Source organism: Phoca vitulina, unplaced genomic scaffold (assembly GCF_004348235.1).
Source record: "Phoca vitulina isolate PV1807 unplaced genomic scaffold, GSC_HSeal_1.0 scaffold5, whole genome shotgun sequence".
In the NCBI taxonomy this organism is placed as follows: Eukaryota; Metazoa; Chordata; class Mammalia; order Carnivora; family Phocidae; genus Phoca; species Phoca vitulina.
Window position 1 is genome coordinate 58,656,939 of NW_022589708.1, and position 26,497 is coordinate 58,683,435.

General features: G+C 39.5%; 1 protein-coding gene across 3 annotated transcripts in view; it reads left to right on the forward strand.

Annotated features, from left to right (window-relative positions):
* LOC116631660 (histone-lysine N-methyltransferase SETDB2-like) overlaps positions 1–26,497 on the forward strand; it is an 87,157-nt gene that overhangs the window by 49,277 nt on the left and 11,383 nt on the right. The window contains exons 12-14 of one of the 3 annotated variants that reach the window (XM_032403049.1): positions 1,355–1,695; positions 3,940–4,028; positions 4,622–6,892. In XM_032403049.1, coding sequence (XP_032258940.1) covers positions 1,355–1,695; positions 3,940–4,028; positions 4,622–4,739 — 548 coding nt within the window. In that variant the 3' untranslated portion in view covers positions 4,740–6,892. Of the gene's footprint in view, positions 1–1,354; positions 1,696–3,939; positions 4,029–4,621; positions 6,893–8,118; positions 8,345–15,850; positions 15,973–20,510; positions 20,619–26,497 lie in introns of those variants that run through there. The other 2 variants (XM_032403050.1, XM_032403051.1) reach the window with 2 other exon arrangements.

Consider the following 26,497-nt stretch of genomic DNA (forward strand, 5'->3'; position numbering starts at 1 on the left):
TTTTTAGAGGAGTGACAAGACAAAGGAAAAGGACCTTGAGTCTCCAGGGGCAGCATATTGTGGGAAGGTAAAATATGGGAAACCAATAGTGGATAAAGGCTAGTTAGTAAAGTTTGTTATGTAGATTCCTCTGGTTTGATTTCCGGGCTGATCAAGGTCTAAACCTGTCGCTGGTTGTAACTTTTGTCCTTCCTGGTAGGAGGAGGGAGGACACCTTTGTAAATTTATGTACTGCTTTTAAACAGATGGGGGAAAGCAAAGAACTTTTCCTGCATAGGCTACTTAATCACTCTTAGCTTAAAATAATTCTTATGTCAAGGAAGGATATTTTGGCATGACATACTGATTTCCTTCACCATTTAATGCATATGAGCCATAATGAGTACTCTTGCTTTTGGTTCTTTTGTTATTTTCATTAACTGCTACAGTGTGTGTGTGTGTGTGTGTGTGTGTGTATATATATATATATATGTATATATATCAGACACTACAAAAATCAGTTATGTACTATTATGGTTCACAAGTAACCCATAATTAAAATATGAGAACATGTAGGAACAGCAGGCAGTAACAGTAATGATTAGATCAAGAACATTAAGAGAAATACAATTTCTTTGTGCCACTAAGTTAGGTGGCACAAGTGACTTTTTAAAAATAAATGATTTTACTTATTCCATTTGACAAGCATTTACACTTCTGAATATTCTAAAAAAATATTTCCATTATTGGATAAGAAAAATGATTAAGGCAGTTCATCTTATTCTAAAGTATTATTGTTTGTAAAAGTATAAATATTGAATGGTCATCTAGCAAAACCTTCAAACACTAATGTGTGCAAAACCCATAGCAATACAGTTATTACTCTTGGGACTTGTTGAGGGTGACGCCAAGAGGGTCTTCTCAGGCCGTTCATTGGTGTCCTAAAGGCCTAGAGTACTCCCTAAATACCTACTCTGTTACAAGTGTTTAGAATATACTTAAATGCAGATTCCAGAGTTGAAGAGAGGTAAGTCAGTTTATGAGGAGTAGAGATTAAATATAGTAGTGACAGGAGGCAATAGGTACATTCGTAAAAAGGTAGTAGAAAGAGGGCAGACCTGGAGCCAGATTTTTCTCAAACATTTGAGATTCTTCTGGGTTTCTTACCGCACTTCTCATTATATTACAGGTCAGGTGAATCTCTTACCCTCTCAGAGGCTCAGTTTTCATTTGTAAAATTGGAGTACTATCTACCTTCATACATTGTAAGGATTAGCAATAATTAAAGCAACTAGCATTTAATTAGTATGTTAATCACAGGACTATTGATCAGCTAAGTATATTTGCTGACACTTCCTTCCAAAATATTTATTAGAGGATTCAAGCTCCTACCAAGTTAAAGACTCTGAAGACAATCTGCAGATTGAATCAGATGTGATAGATATAACTAAATGTAGAGAAGAAACTCCATCAGGGGGCGGATGTAACCAAGCAGCCACATTGGATAAACAGAATATTACAAAGGAGTTCAAGGCTCAAATGCAAAAGCCCCAAGAGGAAAGATCTCCAGCATATCAAAACCATCAAGTCTTTTGTGAAAAAGAGTTCCCAAGTGAAACCAAGAATATTTCACCTGATTCTCTAAAGAAGTTTAATAAAGGGAACGTGTTTTTATTGGATGCCACAAAAGAAGGGAATGTGGGCCGCTTCCTTAATGTGAGTATATGGGCTGAGATTCACATTTCTAAACTTTTTTTCTGTGCTGCTTTGAATGGTTTGAAATTTATGTGCAGTCATGTAATTCACCTGCTATCAGAAGAGAAAAAGATTCTGAAGTCAGAAAATCTTTTTTCTCTTTTTCAAATTTTTATTTAAATTCCAGTTAACATACAGTGCAATATTAGTCTCAGATGTAGAATTTAGGATTCATCACTTAACATACAAAACCTAGTGCACATCACAAGTGCCCTCCTTAATATCCATCACCCCCCCCCCCCACCTGAAGTCAGCAAATCTTTAAAAACAAAGAACTTTTTCCTTGCTAGGTGATCTGTTTATTTGGTTTGTTTCTTTTTCTCCTAGTTGGGAGGATACCTGGTTAACAAGAAATAGAATCCTTTCCTTCCTTCTTCTGTCCCCCAGCTGCTATTCTTTATTCCACTTTGACTACTTCTACACTATTGCCAAACATGTCAAGAGCCATTAAACATGTCTGGAGAGCCATTAAAGCAGGATCCCCAGCAAAGGACTGTCATGGCTTTATTTCCTGTCAGTTATGTTGAAAGTGGCTGCACCAGAACAGTATGGTTGATTTTACTCTCCCAATCAGCACACCACCTGGGCTCCTCTCTTGTTTAGAGGAGGAAAAAATAGAAATTTTTTCTTTTTCTTTCTTTCTTTCTTTTTCTTTCTTTCTTTCTCCCCTTCTTTCTTTTTTTTCCTTCTTTCCTTCCATTTTTTTTTTACATAGAAAATACATTCATGATTTAAAAATAAAAATAAAATGAATACATGAAATAAAAAGCCATACAGAATACATACATACAGCTGAACAAAATTCTGTTTCAAGGTAGCTCCAAGCCTGCCTCTACTCATGGTAGATGAGTAAAGGTTACCAGCCCAACTGAAAAAAATGTATGGACAGGAAGTTATCATTGAAATTGAATGGTGGCAGGCATGTTCAAGGAGTATTGCTGGGATTTGGTCCCTTTATGAATCTGGCATATATGAATGTGTGGAGATGGGTGCTAGTGGCCAATAGACAACAATATTGGAATGGTGGTAATTGGATAAAATAGTATCATGTTAAAAGCCTTGAATAAGGATAACTAATGGTTATGTTCAGCAGAGACATCAATTGCTTACATATGTCCCCTTTCTGGAGGGTCTGTTTGACGATGGTGTAAAACTCAGTCACATACATTCTTCATATTAATCTTTTCTGTTAAAAAAAAAATACCCTAAAAAATAACTATGCCTCTATTCACCTTGTCCCCACTCCACTCTCTATATAGTAAAATCATTTTTATTACTTTTTGTGTATTCTTATAGTGTTTCTTTATAAGTGTTTAAGTATAGTGTATAAGTATAATGTTTCTATATAAGTGAATATATATACTTATTTCCCCCCTTTCTTACATAAAAGCATATTATATTCACTGTTCTGTGCCTTGCTTTTTAAATTAACAATACACTCTGGAGATCTTTCCATATCAGTACACAGAGAGAGCACCTCATTTTGTGTTTGTTTTTGTTTACAGCTGCATAGAGATATACCAGAGTTTATTTAACCAGTCTTCTTTGGATAGACATTTGGGTTGTTTATAAACAATGTTTAGAACAGTAATGTTTTACTATTAAAAACAGTGCTTGCGGCGCCTGGGTGGTTCAGTCGTTAAGCATCTACCTTCAGCTCAGGTCATGATCCCCGGGTCCTGGGATCAAGCCCCACATCGGGCTCCATGCTCGGCGAGAGGCCTGCTTCTCCCTCTCCCACTCCCCCTGCTTGTGTTCCTGCTCTCACTATCTCTCTCTGTCAAATAAATAAAATCTTTAAAAAAAATTAAAATTAAAAAAAACCAGTGCTTAATGAATAATCAAACACATAGATACATGTACATATATATCCGTGGAATACATTCCCAGATATAAGATTGCTGAATCAAAGGATAAATGCATTTATAATAATGATAAAATTGACAAATTATCTTCTATAGAAGTTGTACCATTTTGCATTTCTACCAGCAAGATAAGAATGTCAGAAGAGGGCTTTTCTGATTGAGTTCCTACTATTAAAAAATTACACTTTATGATATTTTACAATATAGGTCAGCAAAAAAGGGAAAGAAACAAAAATAAGTGAGACGTGTTAGAAACAGAATGGTATTTTAATGTTTCAAAAACAAAGTATCAAACTCTTTTCTATATCTAACCTCTGTGTTTATGTATTTGTTTTAACAGCATAGTTGTTGCCCAAATCTTTTGGTACAGAATGTTTTTGTAGAAACACGTGACAGGAATTTTCCATTGATGGCGTTCTTCACCAACAGGTTTGAAATTTCTTTTATGTGATTTAATTTTGAGATTGTGAAAAATAACAATAGAAAAATATTTTTAAAATATGTGTGATAAAAAAAAATATGTGATAGCCCCTAATATCTGCTACCCTAGAATATTCATTTATCCCAAACTGTTCCTAGTCAATAAAATTTTAAACAGCTAAAATTTCAGTCCTTATTTCCTGTGAGAATTCCTGAAAGGACTAAGGATGGTAGTTCTGACCCAGTTCAGTTCAGGGAATAAATGACGTAGAATGCTACATCTCCTGTAAGTCAGAACTGCCTCCAGCTATCACACCACAGGCCTCATACCACAGATGTCATCGCATCGCTTCGTTCCACTGTTGGCAAAACACTTCCTTTCTCCTGGATATTGACAAGTTTCTTACTTAGGATTTTGGTAGATTTGAAATAAAACTCAAATGATTATTCTTAATAAAAGAGCATTCCTAACTGGGGGGTGTTAGAATAAACCAGATTTTTGAAGATTTGTAGTGATGTTAATAAACTGATATAATCAAGTTTGGTTCATTTGGTAGTTACTCAGAGTAATTTATGTTTGCTTTTTAATTTCTACTTTCTAGGTATGTGAAAGCAAGAACAGAACTAACATGGGATTATGGGTATGAAGCTGGGACTATGCCTGAGAAAGAAATCCTCTGCCAATGTGGGGTTAATAAGTGTAGGAAGAAAATATTATAAATCTTTAGCTAATGCCTATTGATGAGATTAGCTTATCGCGCTGCAATTAGAGCCATGCAGGAGAACCTTCAGTCATCAGTGGAATTAACCTGGGCTGTGATCCATCAAGAGAATTCTTCTCAGTTTACCCTTGTCAGGGAATTCGTTTGTATGACTTAGAAATGCTAGGAACAAAATAAGGACATTTTCATATGCATAGGCTATCTCTTTATTCTTTCTGCTGTTCAACTTTACACAAGTGGGATGAAATGTATATTTTATATGAAATACCATTATACAGTTTGTAACTTATTTGTAAATTATATATTAAGAGAAACAAATGTTACAATAGAATTCAATTGTTCTTATTTACTTTTGTGATTATTATCTTTGAGTTCATGCCCCCAAAGGGCCAAATTTCACATCTTTACCTACAAAATTTATGCTTAATTCTTGGCAAATAATTTACCATTATGAGCCATAGGTGGGCAACACAGCCTGAAGAATATGTAAGAACTAACTTTACGCATATTACTTCCAAGTATTTTAACACTAGTTGGAGAAGCTCTGGCTGCATGCAACTCTGTCTCATCAAACCATTTGACTGCTAAGAGGGAGAAGCTCTCCTATTGGGAGGGTTTTGGCAAATTCTTTGAGATGGAACTTCTTTTCCACAGATTCTCCTTACTACTCCAGTACAAACATAGACAAGAAAAGAGGGAATAGAAACCCAGAGGAATTGGAGTATCTTTGTTCTAGGTAGAGGAGAGCCATAAGAAAACTTAGAAACTAGTCAGACTTGGCTTATTTAGGCCCTCCAGAAGGGATTGTGCTGGGCAAGAATTTCACTTAATAAAAACAAAACAAAGCAATTCCACTGAGTTTGTAAAGTCTGGAACAGCTTCTTGGATTCTCCTGGGTATGATGTGCAGATTGCGTTTGTGGAGAGAAAGGGAGTAATACTCTGCTATAGGTTACCCAGCCCTGATCATGGAGTGGAAAAGGGACTAGGAATCTCCAGGTGTCAAAACTAATTTTATCCATAACAAAGTTTTACTTTGGCTGCCAGGAACTTCCCCCTTGGAACCAGAAGAGGAATACTAGCTCAAAAAGAAGTAATTAAAAGTAGTTCTGGCTTTTGAGAAGTTTTATGTCTTTTTTCTTTCTTTTTTTCTATACTCGATTCTGGTTTAGTTTGGTTACTGTTCAAATAAAACTGTGTTCTAAGTTTGGACCCAATTTAATTGCTTAAAAATATTGAACTAGATGAAAATTTAACTTGAAATTGTTTTAGAGAAAGGGAAACTGATGAACTAGGAAAAGGAGCAAAAAGTTATAACCTAATAGCCTGTTAAGATGAGGAAAGTTAAGTCCATTTATTTGCAGTAAAGATGTAGGAATTTTAGGCAGTACACTGAAAGTGAAGGTACTTGATAAGTATGGGAAATATTTTTGTACATAAATCCTGACATCTTGATCTGTTTCACAGCTGTCACCCTCCATCAATGTCCTAGAGATTCCCTTTGTCTCTCTTATGTCAGATCTGTTTCCAGTTAAATTCCATTATTTCCCTTTTCCTTGGTTTTCTCCCACATATTGGTGAAGGACATCTTCCAGTTGTTTTTGAAAAGGAAGATTGAGAGGTAAATATTTTGAGACCTTGCATGTTTGAACATGTTATTTTACCCTTACACTTACTTGGTTGCTATTTTTTCAGGGTATAGAATTCTTGAGTAACCTCCATACACAATTTTGAAGGCTTCTGCTAGCTTCCAGTGCTGCTGCTATGAAATCTGAAAATGGTCTCCTTTCTGGCTTCCATGGTGACTACTAAAGTCAGATGTCATTCTGTTCCTTATCTTTGTATATATGACCAGTTTTTATCTCTCTTGAAGCTGACAGAATTATCTTTGTCCAGTGTTCTGTTTCTGGTAAGGTCCATTTTCATCCTTCATCCTGGGTGTTTGGTGGGATCTTTCAATCTGAAATCTTTGTCCTTCAGGGAAATTATCTTGAACCATTTCTTTAGTGATTCTTCATGTGTTCATTCTTTCTTTCATTATAGAACTATTGTTACTCAGATGTTAGACTTCCAGGATTGGCTCTCTAAATTTCTTTTCTCTCTCTTTTTTTTAAGAGTTGTGATTTTTTTTTTTTCAAGTTTACTTATTTAATCTCTACACCCAATGTGAGGCTCAAACTTACAACCCTGAGATCAAAAGTTGCATGCTGTTCCAACTGAGCCAGCCACGTGCCCCAAATTTTCTCTTTATTTTCAGCTTTTTGCTGTACTTTCTGGGAGATTTTCTCAATTTAAATCTTCCCATATGTCAGTTGTGCTTTATTTTTTCTGGTCTCATATTCTTCATTTCTAGAGCTCTCTTTTCTTCTCTGGATTTCTTTTAACAGCATCCTGTTTTGGGTTCATGTCTGTAGTATCTTATCTCTTTGAAAATACTATGATGTGTACACACGCATTCATATCTATATTCTTCCTGCATATTTTGTGACTTCGAAGGTTTATTTCTTGTTTTCCCTGTATGTATCCTTTGGTCTTTGTTTTTCATGTTATAGGCTTTCCTCAGTTTGTGATCTTGGCAGTCTACACATAAGAGTAGAACACTATAAAAGGCTGAGATTGAAAGCTGAGCGTGGGAGATGGGTCTCTTCAAGTGCCACATCATAACCGAGCTGAGCGATCAGTCTCTAATTGTCTCTTTTAGTGCTTTGTTTGGCTGATGAAGGGCAAAAACGTGGCTGCCAGAGTGTGTTCTTATTTCCCCTTTGAGCTCCATTCTTCTGTAATCCATTTCTATATTTGTCAAGACTATCCAAGCTATCTTTTTACATATTCTCTTTTCTACTATCCCCAGTTTGCCTCTCTTCCCTTTAAAACCTCAAAATGCAAAAAATAATAATAATAAAACCTCAAAATGCAAGGTTTTCCTTTATTTCCTCAGCAAACCACCAACTATTATATGCTTCTTTTCCAAAACTTTTTTTTATCTGTAATTATATGCATTTGTGTTCTCTACATGTATATTTTGTTACATGCACTGAAAACCTCGTCTTGTATGGTGCTGTGTACCCCATGGGTGCTAAATAAAGATTTGCGACTCGCAACTGGAATTACAGTTGGTTAATTCTACCTACGTTTATGACATACCTATTTAGGCCAAATTTGGTGTTATACAATTTTTAGAAGAAACGAGTAATCCCTCAGAAGAGCAATCACTTCTCCAGCTGATCCCAGGGGTTTGGGCCACCTTTCCTCCCCATCTGGAGAGGAAAAGTGGGGATCGCCTGCAAATTAAAAAAAAAAAAAAATCAGACTCAGATCTGTAGAAGATGCGAGCTCCTATCTGAATGAAAACTCCGTCTGCAAACCTTACGTGTCTCTTGCTCAGAACTTCCCCTAGGCAGGGGAAATCGGTCATCGTAGCTTTTACGAAAACGAAACTGCAGCTGCCCGTGAACTTCCGGGAGTGCAGGCGCTGCGCGCAGCCACCGAGCACCCGCTGAGGTTGCAGCCATGGACCAAGTGTCGTCTTCCATGGCCAAGTCGGCCCACGGAGCCAGCCGGTCCGAGGCCCAGGACGCCCAGCACCAGCTCCCCCACCCCACTGGTGAGTACCGCCCGAGCGCATCGCGCGCGTGCGCTGTGGCAGGGGTGCAGTGTCCTGGCAACCGCAGGGCGGGTCCCGGGCCTGCTCGCTGGCTGCCGCCCTCCACCCCCACCCGCCTTCTGAGCCCCTGAGGCAGCGCTGGCGAGCGAGCGGGGTTAGTGTGCCTTCACCTCCAGCGGCGCGGGGGCAATTCCACGGGGGCTCTGCCCAGACTGCTACCCAGAGCTTCCCGTGCGATGGTGTGTCTTCCGCTTACCTCTCCCACTGCTGATGGACCGCCCGTTGCTACTTCCTACACCACTGGGAATAGAGGCATCAGGGGAAGTCGACAGCAACTCGGGTGGGTTTACTCTCCGCGTGCAGTCCACCCACTCCTAAAACTGTTGCCAGAGAAATGGCATGGGAGAAGTAGGAAGGGAGGTGGACCCCTTCCTGAAAAGAAGTGGGTCTCAGGAAGCAGTTGGCGAAGTTCTCGCAGAGAACGTGACTCTTAGGGAACCATCCACTCCTTTCCATTTAGTAGTTCAAATCCTCAGTGGCCCTCTCTGTGAATAAGGCAACAGTCTTGTGAGTCTGCACCTTCCCTTCACTCAAATAGGTGTAGAGCTCCCTACTGTGTGGCAGGCTCAGGACCAGATACTGGGGATACAGAGATGAGTTAGGAAGACCCCGCCTTAGAGAATTGAAAAGGCAGCTTGCATATGACCTGGTAAGAACCACAAAGGCTCAACTGAGGGGTTCCTAACTCAGCCTGGTGTTTAGGGAAAGCTTTATGGAGGCAAAGATGCCCTAAGTTTTAAAGGACAAGAGTCAACCAGAGGTAGAAAGGGTGAAAGGGTGTTGGCATACAGAGGTGAGGACACAAAAAGGCACCAGCCACAAAATGTCACTTGGCAACCACAAGTCAAGCAGTTGCATGTTTTCATTCAGCTAGTGTTATCCATAGAATGTTATTGGAGATGAGGTTCTATCCTGACCTTTTCCCCAAACTCCAGACTGGTATAACCAACTCCATAAATGCCTAGAATGATCTCAAACTGCATATGTCCCAAAGAGAATTCTCATTTCCCTGCATATACCCACAGGTTCCAAACCTGTTCAACCACCAGCCTTCCCCCTTCCATTCATCCAGTTGCTCAGGCCAATACCTTTAGCACAGCCCTCAGTGCCTCTCGTTCTTCTTCACTTCCCATCTAATGCAGTCAGACCAGTCAGTTCTGTTTTTAGAATATATCTTGAGCCTGACCACTTCTCGCCTGCACTACCATGCAATGCACCATCATCTCCTGCCTAGAGTATTAGTCTGGTTCCTACTCTAACGTCTCATACAGACAAGCCTGCACAGCAGCCAAAATGATCTGTAAAAAACAAAAAGCAAATGTGATTCTCCTACTCAGAGCCCTTCAATAGTCTCTCATTACCTTCAGAATAATCTCTTACTGTGGCCTACAGTGCACCCTGTGTCCTGATCTGATCCTGTCCCTGCCCATCTTGATGACTCTGCTGCCCCTCACTGACCCTTGCTGACCCTTGTGGGTCAGCCAAGCCCCCAAACCTGTCCCTGCCTCGGGGTCTTTCTTTTTGCCTCCCATTTCTCACTTCCCCACCATAATTCAAGTCTCTCTCAAATGTATCCTCCACAGCTTTGCATGCCCATCCTATTTAAGAGAGCACCCCACCACCCTCATGACTCTCTACCTCCTTTCCCTGCTCTAATTTTTTTCATAGCACTTACTGCTAGCAGGAGAAATACTTGTCTGTTTCTACTACTAGAATGTAAGTTCCTTAAGAGGTGAAACTCTCATCCCATTCTCTGTTTTATTTGTAGTGCCTAAAACAGTGCATAATAGGTTCTTACTAAGAATTTGTTGAAGGGATGGATGGGCTGGTATGTACCACCAAGGAGCTTGGCTTCTATTCTCTTGGTGATGGAGAAGGTCTTTTACAGGAGGGAAACCAGCCCAATCTGAACTAAAATCTTCTATTCTGAATTATGTATATCTGAGAGTTGGGCAGGTACATCCTATGGGACTGTCAGCTGTGCCTAGGGAAATGAAGTCCCATAGTACAAACATGTCTGCTGAGGATCATCCCTGTGTGTGACTGTAAGTTAGGTAATTCTAAAGAAGTCCACTGAACGTCCTACTCCTTGGCTATCTGCCACTCCTCTCCTGCAACACACACATCCTTATCCCTGTTTATACATTCTAAAGCTGTCCCCAGTAATGTTCTCTGGCTCTCCCAAATACATACTCACACACTTCTCCCAAAGTTATATCCAGTCACAACATCCAGGGACAATCTGATGAAGCCATTTATTTTCCAAGTTCATTACCAAGCCTCTAGGTTATGTCTACTACTCTTCTGTTTTGGTCTTTATCCATTTCAGGTGTGCAGTCACTGGACTCAGTGAAAGAACTGACTTCTCCCACTTATCTGATATCTAATGGAAGAACTAAAATAGTAAGCTGCAATAAAAATTAAGTTGAGCAAAGAAGAAAAGAGAAAGAAATTTCCAAGCCAGCATCATAAATTGATTGCCAGTCCAGAACATAAATCATACCCTATCAGAAGGGGATTGTAAATGGAATTATAGGATTAGTGACTCTCATTCCATCATCCACTCATTTAATGGTGAAATGTATTTCTTGGCTGTCCTATCTGGCTACTCCAGATTCTGTCCTCTGACTGGATTGCCCTTGTCTCGTGGGCTTTAGGACCATATCTGGGAAGAGGAACATTTGGAAGATACCCCTGATACCTCTGCAGAGGCTGTGGCCTTAGCAATCCCTTACCTGGTGGAGGTGGACCTGGAGAGACCCAAGATTCACTGTGTTGGTTGAGTTAGTCATAGTTCATGTGTTCCTGGGCTGTCATTTTTCTGCAGCTTCATTCTGTAGAACTTTTCTTGGCTACCAGTTTCATTTTTTGAGAATTCTTGTTAGATCAGTCTCTGAGTCCTTAGGTCTACTGGACACAGTAGAAGGACCATGGGGAGCCCTACTGTTCTTCATTATTTTTGGTGTCAGCTGCTGATAGAGACCAATGGACTCTTCCCTAAAATGTTCCAGCCCCCATAATACACCTGTCCTTCACTGTCTGAATCTATACAATTCCTGAATTCTGAAGGTGAGGAATATCAGTTATCCAAATGTATATGGTCCAGGAGTTTCAGATAATGAGTAGCAAGAGTTTAGATAAGTGGGGGATGTTTGTCTATGTAAAAGCCTCTAATGTGATTCCCCCAACTGCAGAGAGTTCTGTGCATCCTCCAGTCTGGAAGAATGAGTAAGTTAGAAGAGCCAAGATCTTTTAGGAAACTATGATGAGGAGATGTTTTACCAAGGAAAAGCCATTAAGGGGAGCCTGTGTGTCTCACTTTGGGTTTCTGTCCATCAGCAGGGGAAAAAACACTCTAGGTCAGAAGGCAGCAGTGTTGCTACCACCACGTTATTCCCAGGTGCCAAAACCCTAGAAGCCTGTGAACTTGGGAGTGCAACTCAGAAGGGCAGAGTCCCCAGAACAAACACAGGGGGCCATACTCAGGTATCTGCAGCCTGACAGCTCAGCCAGATACAGTATACCTGTCTGAACACCCTGCTTTGCACAAGGAAAGGGTAACACCGTGCAAAAATGTCTAGCTCTTATACAACAAGAAGCATTGCATGCCTATCAAATGTTATCATATTATTTTATTAGGGATTTTTATTCCATCCTCTTGTCTGGTGCTTTTTTTTTTTTTTTTTTTGCCTCTGCTTTACAAATTTTCTTTTATCTTTTTTCTTTTTTTTTTTTAAAGATTTTATTTATTTATTTGAGAGAGAGAGAAAGTACATGAGAGGGGGGAGGGTCAGAGGGAGAAGCAGACTCCCTGCCGAGCAGGGAGCCCGACGCGGGACTCGATCCCGGGACTCCAGGATCATGACCTGAGCCGAAGGCAGTTGCTTAACCAACTGAGCCACCCAGGCGCCCTGCTTTACAAATTTTCATGTCCAGTTTGTGTGTTCTTTAAAATAAGAATACAGTATTTTATCAAAATAGATTTTGGCCCTGAGGTGAATAAAATATTGGGATTTTTTTCCCATTTTCATCTAGGATGGGGTATTATGTTGTCAAATATTAATATATATTCTAAAGCTTTGAAAATTATAAAGTGTGGTATTGGAGGAGGAAGTGATCAATGGAACAAAATAGATGTACAAAAACAAACCCAAACATATGTAATAATTAACTATATGAAAAGGAGATTTAAATCTATGGCTAACCACTATGAAAATAAGTTAGATCCTCATCACATACTTTATAATAAAATAAATTTCACATTAATATTTAATATAAAAAAATAACATTTTAGAAGAAAATAGAGGTGTTTTCTAAGTTACGTCTCCTTCACCCAAGAGTAGAAACCATAAAATGAAAGATTGATATTTCATCAAATAAAACATTTAAACATTCTGTATATCATAGAACATTATAAATAAAGTTAAAAGACCTCTGTATAACTAATAAAGGGTCATCCTGAATACATAACAAGCTCATAAATCAAGAAGAAAATAGTGAATAACCTAATAGAAAATGGGCTGAGGACATTAGTGCCAGAGAAGAAATGCAAATGCCACCTTATGGTATGTTAAACTCATAATTATAGATTATGTTCTACGTCTCTCTGCACTTTGTTGTCCTTTCTTTTGATGTAGTCATCTACTCTTCTGTCCTATTTTATCTTTATAATATGGTTTTAAATCAGGTAGGCAGATACCCAGGTATTTTTTTTTTCAAAGTTTTCTTCACAGTCCATACCCATTTATTCCTCCAAATAATCTCCCCCGCCCCCAAGTTCTTTAACCTTCTTGGGATTTAAATTGAAATGATATTAAACCTAAAACTTGTTTGGGGAAGAACTGACAGTATTATAATGTTCAGTCTTCCTACTCAGGAGCATTGTATTTCTCTCCATGTATTGAAATCGAACTTGAAACAACTCTTTTCTTTCCCCCATAATTTGAATTATTTATTTAGACCAAGAAAAGCATACACATTGATTGTCTCTTTGTTTGACAGCTTTGTAATATCCTTTTTTACTCCATGCTGTGTTTTTATTTTTCATTTTTTATTGAAGTTTAGTTGATTAAAACAACACTTTCATCATGTTATTCCCCTGCTCCAAAATCCTTCCTGACAGTCTTTCACCATCTGTTTCTCAAATTCTTTTCCAGCTTCCTCTGCACAGACTCTCCCCTTCAGCCTGGCTGGTTTTCTGCCTCCTAGTCAAACCTCTTGGCCTTTTCCCACATCGCTGCTTATGTCTTCAGTCCCTCCCAACCACCCTCCCCTTTCTCTCTGTCTCCAGGTTGTAGCAGCTCAAGGCCCATGTCCTTGACAACACTCACTCCCACAGGGAGCGCTTCCTCCCCTGGATCCACAGCATGTATGGTATTTTCCACCCAGCAGTTATGTTACTTTATGGCATTTATTCTGTTATTTTATTTTGTTAGCTTCTTGTAGGCAACAGTTCTGTCTCCTATTTCTTTAGATCCTCTGCTGTGCTGTTCCCTACAGTAGCCACTCCCTACACATGGCTGTGGAGCACTTAAAAATGTGGTTTATTTCATAAGGAATAGCATGGAGGACATTAGGAGAAAGAAGGGAAAAACGAATGGGGGGAAATCAGAGGGGGAGATGAACCATGAGAGACTATGGCCTCTGAGAAACAAACTGAGGGTCTTAGAGGGGAGGGGGGAGGGGGGATGGGTTAGCCTGGTGATGGGTATTCAGGAGGGCACGTACTGCATGGAGCACTGGGTGTTATACGCAAACAATGAATCATGGAACACTACATCAAAAACTAATGATGTAATGTATGGTGACTAACATAATAAAATAAAATGTGGTTTATTCAGTTAAGACACACTATAGGTGCAAAGTGCACTGGGTTTCAAAGACTCCATACTGAAGAATGAATTAATTTTTATGTTGATTAAATGGTGAAAGCATCATATTGTGGATATATTTGGTTAAATAAAGCATGTTATTAAAATTAATTTCACCTGTTTCTTTTTGCTTTTTTTCATGAGGCCCCTAGAAATTTTTCAGCTGTGGCTCACATTTGTGGCTCACATTACAGTTTCCGTTGGACAGCACTGGTCTAGAGTGCCCAGCAAAATTACTCTCCTACAGGAGGTGCTCCCAAATTTGTGCTGGTTTGAAATGAATGAAAAGAAGCAGCTGGCCTGTCTCATTTCATCTGAGGGTTTTTCTCTCAGTCTCTCCCCTTTTTCGTGGTTGGTGGGGAGCAGAGGGACTACGAATTTGTATCCCTACTAGGCAGGACCCAAATCCTGGAATCAGAAATTAATTAATTTCTGAATGTGAGATAAATGCTGCTCCAAAGTGCAGTCTTCTGCTCCGAGTGCAGATCTAATTTCAGAGACACCAAGAGATCTTATACTTTTGGATAACAAAAAGAACTTTTAGGAACCCTTTAAGTGGTTAAACTCATCTAAATTTAAAACTCTCACCATTAAATGGTAAAATAAATCTTTGCTTCAAAACTAAAAGTTGAAGATTAAAAGCAGAATTGTGTTCTACAGAAAACCAGATCAATAAGAGGATAAGCATTGGAAAGGGCAAACAAGTTGTTAAATGGATACTTATGGCTAAATTAATAGCAAACTAGTAAGTTAGAGAAGGTTACCCCTCACTGACATGCCCAGTGAGGTTGTGGGAACAGATGGCTTCTTTTTCCCTCTCTTTCCTTTTCTTCCTAGCTCTCCTTCTCTTAGGTTCCTTTCCTTTCTTCTATTCATTTCTTTAAAAAAAAAGAAAATTGATTTTCTGTCTTTATGTATCTTTCTCTCCTAACTTAAAATGCTAGATTAAAGTTCATTTAAATTAAAGCACCTTGCTCATTTACTTCTTTAATTCACTCAAAATTTATTTTTGAATATAGTATGACATAGTGATCTAAAACTTTTTTTTACAGTTAACCAGAGCACTATTTCTTGAGCACATCATTGTTTTCTTGTTGATTTGAATTGACAATAATAATAATTATTGAGAGCTTAGTATTGCCAAGGCAGTGTTTTGAGAGCTTTGTATTTAAATTCCTGGTTGTGTTTCTTTCCCTTTTTTTTAAGTGTATTTATTTATTTAAGTAATCTCTATACCCAACATGGGGTTCAAACTCAGGACTCCCAAATCAAGAGTCTCATGCTCTTGTGACTGAGCCAGCCAGGTGCCCCCTGGTTGTGTTTCTTGAATAAAGTTCTCCTCATGTTTAGACATTTTAAATAAATTCATTAATTCTTGTCCCTCCTTGTATTAAACCATTTAAGAAATACACAGTAAGTTGCTTTTCCACTTGGGTACCAATTTTCTTTTCCTCTCTGGGAGTTGAGAATCTCTCGTATGAACAAGTGCCCTGCCTTCTACTTTAAGACTGGTGGAGGAGTTATGGAGACCAAGAAGTTTCACTTTTCCATTTCTCATAAGGGATGTTACTTATAGGTGTCTTTCAGGTTGCAGAAAAGATGGAAAAAAGGACATGTGCACTCTGCCCCAAAGACATCGAGTATAGTGTCCTATACTTTGCACAATCAGAGAATATAGCTGCTCATGAAAATTGTTTGGTAAGTTACTTGAAAACACTGAGTCCTTTTAGGGAAGGACATACCAAAATAGGTAAATGTACTTTGGAGACAGAATGACGAGTTGTCCATGATTTGGGCTTCTAAGTGGGGATTTGGGGAGCATATTTTTCTTTTTAAACTGTTTCAGATCTTATGATTACATTTTAGCTTTATAACTGATCAAATACCATTATGATGAAGAAGCTTCTTTGAAGATATTGAGATATTTCAAATATAACCAATACCCATAGACATTGCATCCAGATTTGTAGAATCATACTATATTTGGTTTACTTTGACTTTCTTTTTTAAAGGAAATAAAACACAGATAGTTAAGGGCTCTCTAATTCTCTCTGTTCCCCTCCCACCATCCCTCGAGATATAATTGCCCTCACGGATTTGGTGTTTCTTATTATCTTGTGTTTTTGATTTTATGTTCCCACTGTGTGTATTTAAGTGCTTATAACAAGATATGATATTGTTTTACATGTTCTTGGACTTTGTAGAATTTCAATCAAATTCTGTGGCTATTGAAATTTATCCATGTGATAAATTTAACTCTTAAGTCCTTAATTTTAAATGTTATAGAATTCCATTTTGTGACCATCACTACTAAACTATTCTCGTGTGAATGAACTCTTAGGTTTTTCCACTTTTTTTCATGTAACTAACCAGCTGTCATGAACAGCTTTGTATAGGTCTCCTAATTCATGGGAGGATTTCTCGGGTGGAGGGCACAGAGCTAAATTGCTGGGCACAGAGGGAGCGTTTTGCACCTCACTGTATGTGCCACATTGCTCTCCAAAAGGATTGTACCAAGTTTGACTTTCACATTGTTTCAGAATTCGTTCCTCTTTTTCCTTGCCACATGTGATATTATGAAATTTTAATTTTTTCCTCTCAGATGGATGTGAAATGGTGTCTTGTTTGCATTCCTAGATTATTAGTGCGATTGTGCCTCATTTGGCTGGGCTTATGCACAGTTCTGTTTCTCGCTTCTGTGACTTGTGTTCATCGTCTGCGTTTTGTCTTTAAGATATTGATTTTCCTTACATGTATTTATATATGTATATAAATAGATTCTTTGCTTTAATATATGTGTTGGCTTTTAACTTGTGGTGTTTCCTGTCAGAGGTTTATAATGTAGTTAAATTCATCGTTACTTTCCTTTATAATTTGTAGGATTTTTCCCCTAAGAAGTTCTTTCCTTTACTAAGGTTCTATCTTTTTTCCCCCAAATTTTAAAATTTGGCTTTTCTCATTTAGTTTCTTAATCCAACCAGAATTTATTTGGACTACTCTGTAAAGTAGGCATCTCCTTTTTTTTTTTTTTTATATGATTAACCACTTTTCCCAGCATTATTTATTGACTAATCTGTTCTTTTCTCATTGATTTGTAGTGATAATGATAACTATAATTATTATTCAGTATTCACCAGGTGTAAGGTATTGTTCTGGGAGCTTAAGCTGTATTAAACTATTAATCCTTACAACAACCCTAAAAGGTAGGTATCATTATTATGCCCAAACTAAAGATGAAACAACTGAGGTACAGAGAAGTTAAGACACTTGCCCAAGGTCACACAGCTGTAAGTGCCTGAGCCAGGATTCTTACCCAAACTGCCTACTTCTAGAACCCTCACTCTTAATCCAATGTGCTAACAATATAATATTTGTGCACAGATCTGTTTCTGGCTCTATTCTGTTCCATTGGTCACTTTGTCTCTCCCTGCGCTGGTACGACATTGTCTTAATTACTATGATTTTATGATAAGCCATGGCTATTTTTCGGTGCTTTGAATTTTGGGATCAGCTTACAAGGTTTTATACAAATTCCTATTGGAATTTTAACTGGAATTCCATTGAATTTATAGATGAATTTGGGAAAAAATGATATGAGTATTTCTGTCCATTGACGGAGTCTGTCTTCAATGATTCATGTCTTCTTTTATGAATTTCAGAAATGTTCAATAATTTTTTTCCTGTAGAGGTGTAAAACTTTGGGTTAAGCTATTTCCTGGGTCTTTTTTTTTTTTTTTCATTACCTTTTCCTAATACCTTAAAAAAATAACTGAAGTATAAAAAAAATTGAAGTATGGTTGACACACAATGTTACATGTTTCAGGTGTAAACATATTGAGTAATTCTACTCTATACATCATGCTGTGCTCACCGCAGTCTGTCTCCATGTAGTGCTGTTACAGTACCATTGGCTATATTCCCTATGATGTGCCTTTCATCCCTGTGACTTACTCATTCCATGACTGGAAGCCTATACCCCCCCATTTCCTTTCACCCTTTTTGCCCATGCCCTCCCACCCTCCTCTCTGACAACCACCAGTTTATTTTCTGTTTATGGGTCTGTTTCTGCTTTTTTTGTTTGTTCACTTATTTTTAGTTTCCATATATAAGTGAAATCATATGGTATTTGTCTTTCTCTGACATTTCACATAGCATGATACCCTCCAGGTCCATCCATGTTGTTGCAAATGGCAAGATACCATTCTTTTTTATGACTGAGTAATATTCCTGTGTGTGTGTGTGTGTGTGTGTGTGTGTGTGTGTGTGTGTGTGTGTACACCACATCTTCTGTATCTGTTCATCTACCAATGGATGCTTAGGTTGCTTCCATATCTTGGCTCTTATAAATAATGCTGCAATAAACATAGGGGTGAGCATATCTTTTTGAATCAGTGTTTTCATTTTCTTTGGGTAAATACCCAGTAGTGGAATTACTAGATCGTATGGTATTTCTATTTTTAGTTGTTTAAGGAAACTTTATACTGTTTTCCATAGTGGCTCCGTAATTTACATTCCCACCAACAGTACACGAGAGTTCCTTTTTCTCCACATCCTCACCAACACTTGTTATTTCTTGTCTTTTGGACACTAGCCATTCTCACAACTGTGAGGTGATATCTCATTGTGGTTATTTTTTTTTTAAGATTTTATTTATTTATTTGACAGAGACACAGCGAGAGAGGGAACACGAGCAGGGGGAGTGGGAAGGGAGAAGCAGGCTTCCCGCCGAGTAGGGAGCCCGATGCGGGGCTCGATCCCAGGACCCTGGGATCATGACCTGAGCCGAAGGCAGACGCTTAATGACTGAGCCACCCAGGCGCCCCCTCATTGTGGTTTTGATTTACTTTTCCCTAATGTTGAGTGATATTGAGAATCTTTTCATGTCTGTTGGCCATCTGTACATCTTCTTTGGAAAAATGTTATTTCAGGTCTTCTGCCCACTTTTAATCAGATCATTTGGTTTTTTATGGTTGAGTCGTAGTTCTTTATTTGGGATATTAACTCCTTATCAGAGATGTCATTTGCAAATATCTTGTCCCATTTAGTAGGTTGCCTTTTCATTTTGTTGATGGTTTCCTTTGCTGTGCAAAAGGTTTTTATTTTGGTGTGGTCCCAATAGTTTATTTTTGCTTTTATTTCCCTTCCTTAAGGAGACAGATCTAGAAAAATGTTGTTATGGCTGATATCTAAGAGATTACTGCCTATGTTTTCTTCTGGAAATTTATGGCTTCAGGTCTCACATTTAGGTCTTTAATCCATTTTGAGTTCATTTTTGTATATGGTATAAGAAAGTGGTCCAGTTTCATCCTTTTGCATGTGTGTGTCCAGTTTTCCCAGCACCATTTATTGAAGAGACTGTCTTTTCCCCATTGTATATTCTTGTCTCCTTTGTTGAAGATTAGTTGGCCATAAAATCATGGGTTTATTTCAGGGGGTTCTGTTCTGTTCCGTTGATCTATTTTTATGCTGTACTAGATTGTTTTGATTATTATTAGCTTTGTAGTGTATCTTTAAATCAGAGATTGTGCTACTTCCAGTTTTGTTCTTCTTTCTCAAAGACTGCTTTTGCTATTTGGGGTCTTTTATGGTTCCATACAAATTTCAGCTTTATTTGTTCTAGTTCTGTGAAGAATGCTATTGGTATTTTGGTAGAGATTGCATTGAATCTGTAGGTTGCTTTGTGATTGCATTGTGTAATGTTGATCTTCAATTCAGAGATAAATTGGATTCAGGTAACACACGGAAACTTGAGCCAACCTAAACATAAAAGTGGGTTTTTAATCAGACTGCAGGGGATTTCATGGTTTCTGAAGGCTGACATGCGGGCAGGTCTAAGAACAGTAGCTAGGAAACCATCAGGAACCCATCTTGTTCTCTCTAGCCCTCGTTTCTATATTCCTCTCTTTGCAGACTGGCTTGCTTTCTACCATGTGGCTCAGAGTCTATTTCACTCTCTCAGGATAGGGAATCTGGTTGGCTCAGTTTCGGGTCAGGGCCCCAACCGGGTCCAGTTAACCACTGGGGGTCAGGGTTATGCAGTATAAAACATGCCTGGGGATCAGGGCCACTTCCAAAGAAAAGCAGGGTGGCTTGTAATCTGTTTACATACCCCAAAAGGTGGTCACTGTTATACCCCCAATTCATCTTCCACTCCTGGTGAGTACTTTGTGATACCATTTTCTGATTTGCAGCTTTCAATGGTACTTTGTCCATTTTTTTCTTTTCCCAATTTGAAGCTGTATTCTTCAGCACTTGTGGAATGTGAGGATCATGATCCACGTAATCAAGACAGAAATTTTGATGTGGAATCAGTAAAGAAAGAAATCCACAGAGGACGGAAGTTGGTAAGTATAAATGATTTTATTACTCATAAAAGATGAACAGATCTTGAAGGGGATGTTTCCAAGAGAAAGTCTACTTGATTGGTAAACCACGGACAGAGACACATCTTGGAGAGCTGAAAGACATAGGACCTGTTTTGGAAACTTAAATTCAACTGAACATTTAATATTTTAAAACAAACTACAACACGCTTCATCAGCAAAGTAGATATGAGTTAGATTGCTTTTGGCTGTAAGTAGAAGGAACCCTCAACTCAAACTGGCTTTAACAAAAAGGATGCTCATTTTCTCACTTTGCCAGAGGGAAAACTGGCCTCAGAGTTGGTTGATTTAGTGGCCATCATCAAGAGCCCATCATCCTTTCTGTCATCCTGTCCGCAACATCAGTTGGTCCTCTTGTGGTCATAGGGTGGTCACAGACAACAACTGAAGTGTCAGTCTTTCTTATCCCTCTCTGGTAAAAGAAAAAGTTCATCCCGGGCGCTTGGGTGGCTCAGTCGGTTAAGCGTCTGCCTTTGGCTCAGGTCATGATCCCAGGGTCCTGGGATCAAGCCCTGCATGGGGCTCCTTGCTCAGTGGGGGGTCTGTTTCTCCCTCTGCCCCTCACCCCACTCTTGTGCTCTCTCACTCTGTTAAATAAATAAAATCTTTAAAAAAAGGAAAAAAGAAAAGAAAGAATTCATCCCCAAGCATTGAATAAGAGCCCTTCTGAAAATTAAATTAGGCCACACCCATCTTCCTGCTCTAGTTGCTAAAGGTGGCCATAACTAATCAGGATCAACCCCCTTGTACCTGGGTTAGCTCCCCTTGGGAAGACAATAGATACCCTATTGGTTTGGTTACAGTAGACTTCCTCTAGGAAAGGCCCTTCAAGGCTTAGCAAGCAGTACAGCAGGTGTGAGCACCTAATGCCCACCACCACAGTAAGGTTTATGATCTGGAACAAACATTTATTTAGTCTTTACAAGGCATACACATATATGAGGGCAGTTTCTGCACAGCCTGATGTGCTTTGAGAAGGGTCAGCACAGGTCACTCAAGCAATCAAGTACCTTAGTGCAGGTGGGGCCCAGAAGACTTCCTCGTTGGGGAGGAGTGAGGGTAATGAAGATGGGGAAGGAGGAATTCCAGGGAAAGGGAACAGGATGTGCCAAAGTTGGGAAGGCAAGAAAGACATGGCATGTTCCTAAAACTATAAGCATATGACTGTGGCATCCTCTTTACTGACTTCATGGAATTCCATGGGATCAACCAGAATGCATGAAACTATTCCCTTGTTGTTAGATAATGAGTCGACTCTGGTTTTTCACTATAACAACTAATGTCACCGTAAACATCTTTGTACACATACCCTGTGTACTTGTTTGAGCATTGCTGTAAAGCACATTCCTAGAAGTGAAATGGCTGAGTGAAAGACAACTCCCTTTAATAATTTTGAAACATGTGGGGCGCCTGGGTGACTTAGTCAGTTAAGCATCTGCCTTCACCTCAGGTCATGATTCCAGTGTCCTGGGATCGAGCCCCACATCAGGCTTCGTGCTCAGCAGGGAGCCTGCTTCTCCCTCCCCTGCTCCCCCTGCTTGTGCACCCTCTCTCACTGTCAAATAAAATCTTTAAAAGTAATAATTTTGAAACATGCCAATAAACTGTCCCCCAGAAAGGTTGTACCATTTTATACTTCTGTGGATGAAAGAACATTTTTCCCAGCCCTTGACAAAAATGAGTGTCATGAATCTTGTTACTTTTTGCGTTTGACAGGAAGTGTTACCTTGCATTTCCCTCATCACTGGAGAGAGGTTGAACGTTAGTTCTTCTTAGGCATCTGTCTCCCTCCCAGCCTACCCCGCCCCAGCAGTTCTTCCATGATCCCTCTACAGTCAGTGGCCCCATCTCATAGGCACTGTCCTGCAAACAGCCTGGACTCCCTCTCCCCACCACCCACGTGCACATTTCCTTACTCACCTAGCAAACCACCACCCCCCGCCAGTGAAATGCACCTGTCTGTTGTCTGCATATGCTGAGCAGTACTGGCACTTGAACAGCTGAACAACTGGACAAAAACCCACAAATGTGTTGACTGATCTTAGATTCATGGCCACAAACCTCAAAAGGAACCTCAACACATCACCCTCCACCCTCTACCTTTACTGTTTCATATCCTCTCATCTCTTTTTAAAACCTCTCCCACCCCAACTGCTCATCCCCAGGTTGATGACTATGCCTTATTTTTTTTTTTTATAGACTTTATTTTTTTAGAGCAGTTTTAGGTTCATAGAACACTTACGGGGAAAGTACAAAGATTTCCCATATACTTCCCACCCCCACACATACACAACCTTCTTTTTATCAACATCCCCCACCAGAGTGGTCATTGTTACAACTGATGAACCTACACTGACACATCATGAAAACACCCGAAGTCCGTAGTTTACATTAGGGTTCATCTTGGTGGTACACCTATCTTTGTCTGATTCTTATTGAGAAATGGAAGCCATTAGCCAGGAACTCCTACTGTTCAAACCACTGCCCATCCACCTCTGTCCCCAGACTCTGGGACCTCCCTCTTGTCAAAGTCAACCCTCCACTTAGACTTTGGAGTCATCACCTGCCCCTCCTTAAGGATTAGGCTCTTGCATTTCCCTTTAACATCAGTATCCCCGCTTGTTAGATTATTTCCTTCAGCATATATCCAAGATCAACTGATCATGTCATCTTAAATCCTCCTTTGTAAAATTATTAAAACCTGGTCAATTACAGTGTCACTTCTGTCTTTAGCTGACCTCTCAGCAGTATTCATCACAGTTGTCCGTGCCCTGCATCCTGAAGCAACTTCTTCCTTTGACTTCCTACACACACTCTGCTACTATGTCTCTTACCTTTCTGGCTGCTTCCTCCTAAGCACCTTGGCTGTTTTTCCTTCTCTGCTAAATCTCTAAAGTGTACAGTCCCCAAGGCTCTCCTGGGCTCCTTCCTCCATCTGAACATCTTTCCTGTGTGACCTCTTCCAGTTCCCATGGCTTCAATTCCTACTTATGCCAGGGACTCTATACCTCCAGCCATTAAAACCAACCTGACATATCTACGTGAGTATCTAATAGCATCTCATATTAAACTGGCCAATGAACACAGTTCCAGCCCCTGTACACATATACACAGACTCCATCCAAACCTGTTCACTCCTCACCTCAATGAACTGCCCACCATTCATCCATCATCATCTCCTTATCAACCTCCCAGCCCAGCATCCAGCCTATCAGCGTCACCCTGCAGACCCTCTATCCTCCCCTTTTTTTGTTTTTTTAAAGATTTTATTTATTTACTTGACAGAGACACAGCGAGAGAGGGAATACAAACAGGGGGAGTGGGAGAGGGAGAAGCAGGCCCCCCGCTGAGCAGGGAGCCCGATGCGGGGCTCAATCCCAGGACCCCATGATCACGACCTGAGCCAAAGGCAGACGCTTAACGACTGAGCCACCCAGGTGCCCCTCTATCCTCCCCTTCTCTCTGTCACTAACCCCCTGCAGTAAAGTCATGGATCTCCCTCAGACACTTGCTAATCAACATCACTGATCTTTGTTTTGCACTCTCTCCTGCCCATCCCTACCCCAGCCCATTCTCCACACAGCCACAATAATGTCTTTAAAATACTGATCACTTAGGGCCCCTGGGTGGTTCAGTCCATTCAGCATTGGATTCTTGATTTCAGCTCAGGTCATGATCTCAGGGTTGTGAGATTGAGCTCCATGGCCCAGCTCTGTGCTCTGCAGTCAGCACTGAATCTGCTTGGGATTCTTTCCTTCACCCTCCCCCTCTGCCCCTCTCTCAGCTCATGTTCTCTCTCTCAAATAAATAAATAAATAAATAAATAAATAAAATCTTTGAAAAAAAAAATACTGATCACTTTATGTTCCCATTTTACAAAGCCAAAACCCCAACTCCTTACTCTGCTTTGTAACCCCTACATGACCCAGCCCTTCCTTACCCCTTGGATCTTACCTCTGACTTCCCTTACCCTCATCTCTGCTCCAACAACATCAGCCCACCCGTCTTGTCCTTCCAATAAGCTTGCCAATAGGAGGCTCATTTTTGCCACAGGAATATAAAGCCTTCTGCCTAGAACATCCTTCCCCCTGCTTTTTTGCCTGCTCTTATTATTCAAATCTAAACTTCTGTATCACCTCCTCAGAGAGGAGAGAGTGTGTCCCAATCTGAAATAGGGACCCAGTGAAAATGTCACTTCACCTTATTTTAATTCTTACAAAGCATGTATCACTATGTTTTTTTAAGATAATTCATATATTTTTATTAGCTCATTCTTTGCACTAATTAAGCACTTGGTAAATATTGACATCGATAGTCTTATTGCTATAATTACTAGAGATGTTATTTATTTTTGTTAAAATTGAAATTTATGTTCATTAAAAGACATCATTAAAGACAGTGAAGAAACAAAACACAGACTGGGAAAAGATATTTACAACACATGTATCACTGTGTTTTTAACTTTGCCTTATGTGATCATGGTCTGTCTCTCTCCACTAGAATGTTAACTTCACAAGGGCAGGTACCTTGTCCCCTGCTGTTTCCTTCTTCCCTAGAACAGTGCCTGACACATCACAGTTTAAGTAGTCTTTAAGTGCATGAAATTTTATTAACCATTTGTATTTCTTCTGTGATTTGCCTGTTCTCATTTTTCTGAGTTTATCAGTCTTAACCCTTTATCAAATATGAAGCAAACATTTTTTTTTTATTGATACAGTTGACATACAATATTAGTTTCGGGCATACAACACAGTGATTTGACATGTATATACATTATGAAATGATCACCACAATAAGCCCAATTACCATCTGTCACCATATTCCAATATCATTGACCATATCTCTATGCTCTGCATTATATCCCTGTGATTTATATTTTTAGTAACTGAAAGGCTGTACCTTTTTTTTTTTTTTAAGATTTTATTTATTTGACAGAGAGAGACACAGCGAGAGAGGAAACACAAGCAGGGGGAGTGGGAGAGGGAGAAGCAGGCTTCCCGCAGAGCAGGGAGTGCGATGTAGGACTCGATCCCAGGACCCTGGGATCATGACCTGAGCCGAAGGCAGATGCTTAATGACTGAGCCACCCAGGCGCCCCATGAAAGCCTGTACCTCTTAATCCCCTTCACCTACTTTGCCCACAGTTTGTTCTTTGTATTAATGAGTCTGTTTCTGTTTGCAAATATTTTCATTGTTTTTTTGGTAGCTGTCACTATAAAAATGGAAGTTTACATTTTTTATGTAGTCAGATCCGTCAGTCTTTTTCTCTGTGACTTCTGAGTTTCCTTCCTGGCTTAGCCTTCCTGACCTTAACCCCATACATTTTCATTAACTTTAAAACTTTTTCTCAGAGCCTTAATCCATGTGGAACTTATTTGGGAATATGTTGTGAGGTAGGGATGTAACTTTTTTTCTACACATAAAGCCAGACGCCGCCCCCCCCCCCCCCCCCCCCAAATTAAATGATCTTTCTTTGTGCTCTGATTTGAAATTCCACCTTTAGCATAATCTAATTTCTTACCCATATTTGAATTTTATTTGTATGGTTGCTTGTGCTGACCTTAGGGTATTGTTTGAGGTATTTCCTGTTTTGCAAGGTGGTTTCTTTGTGCTTCCCCTTCATTCAGACAGAGCCTGCTATAAATCACATCAGCCTTGGGCATGGCTTGGACTCCCCTAAACCAGTGAGATTGCTATGGCCACATACTGTCCTAACCATCTCTACACCACCTTCAATATATAAAATACCAGATCAACTGACTAATATATAAAAGCAAGAGATCAAATAAATAGAACTTGGAAAAAATTTGCTACTCAGGGTTTTGTTTTTTAATTTTAAA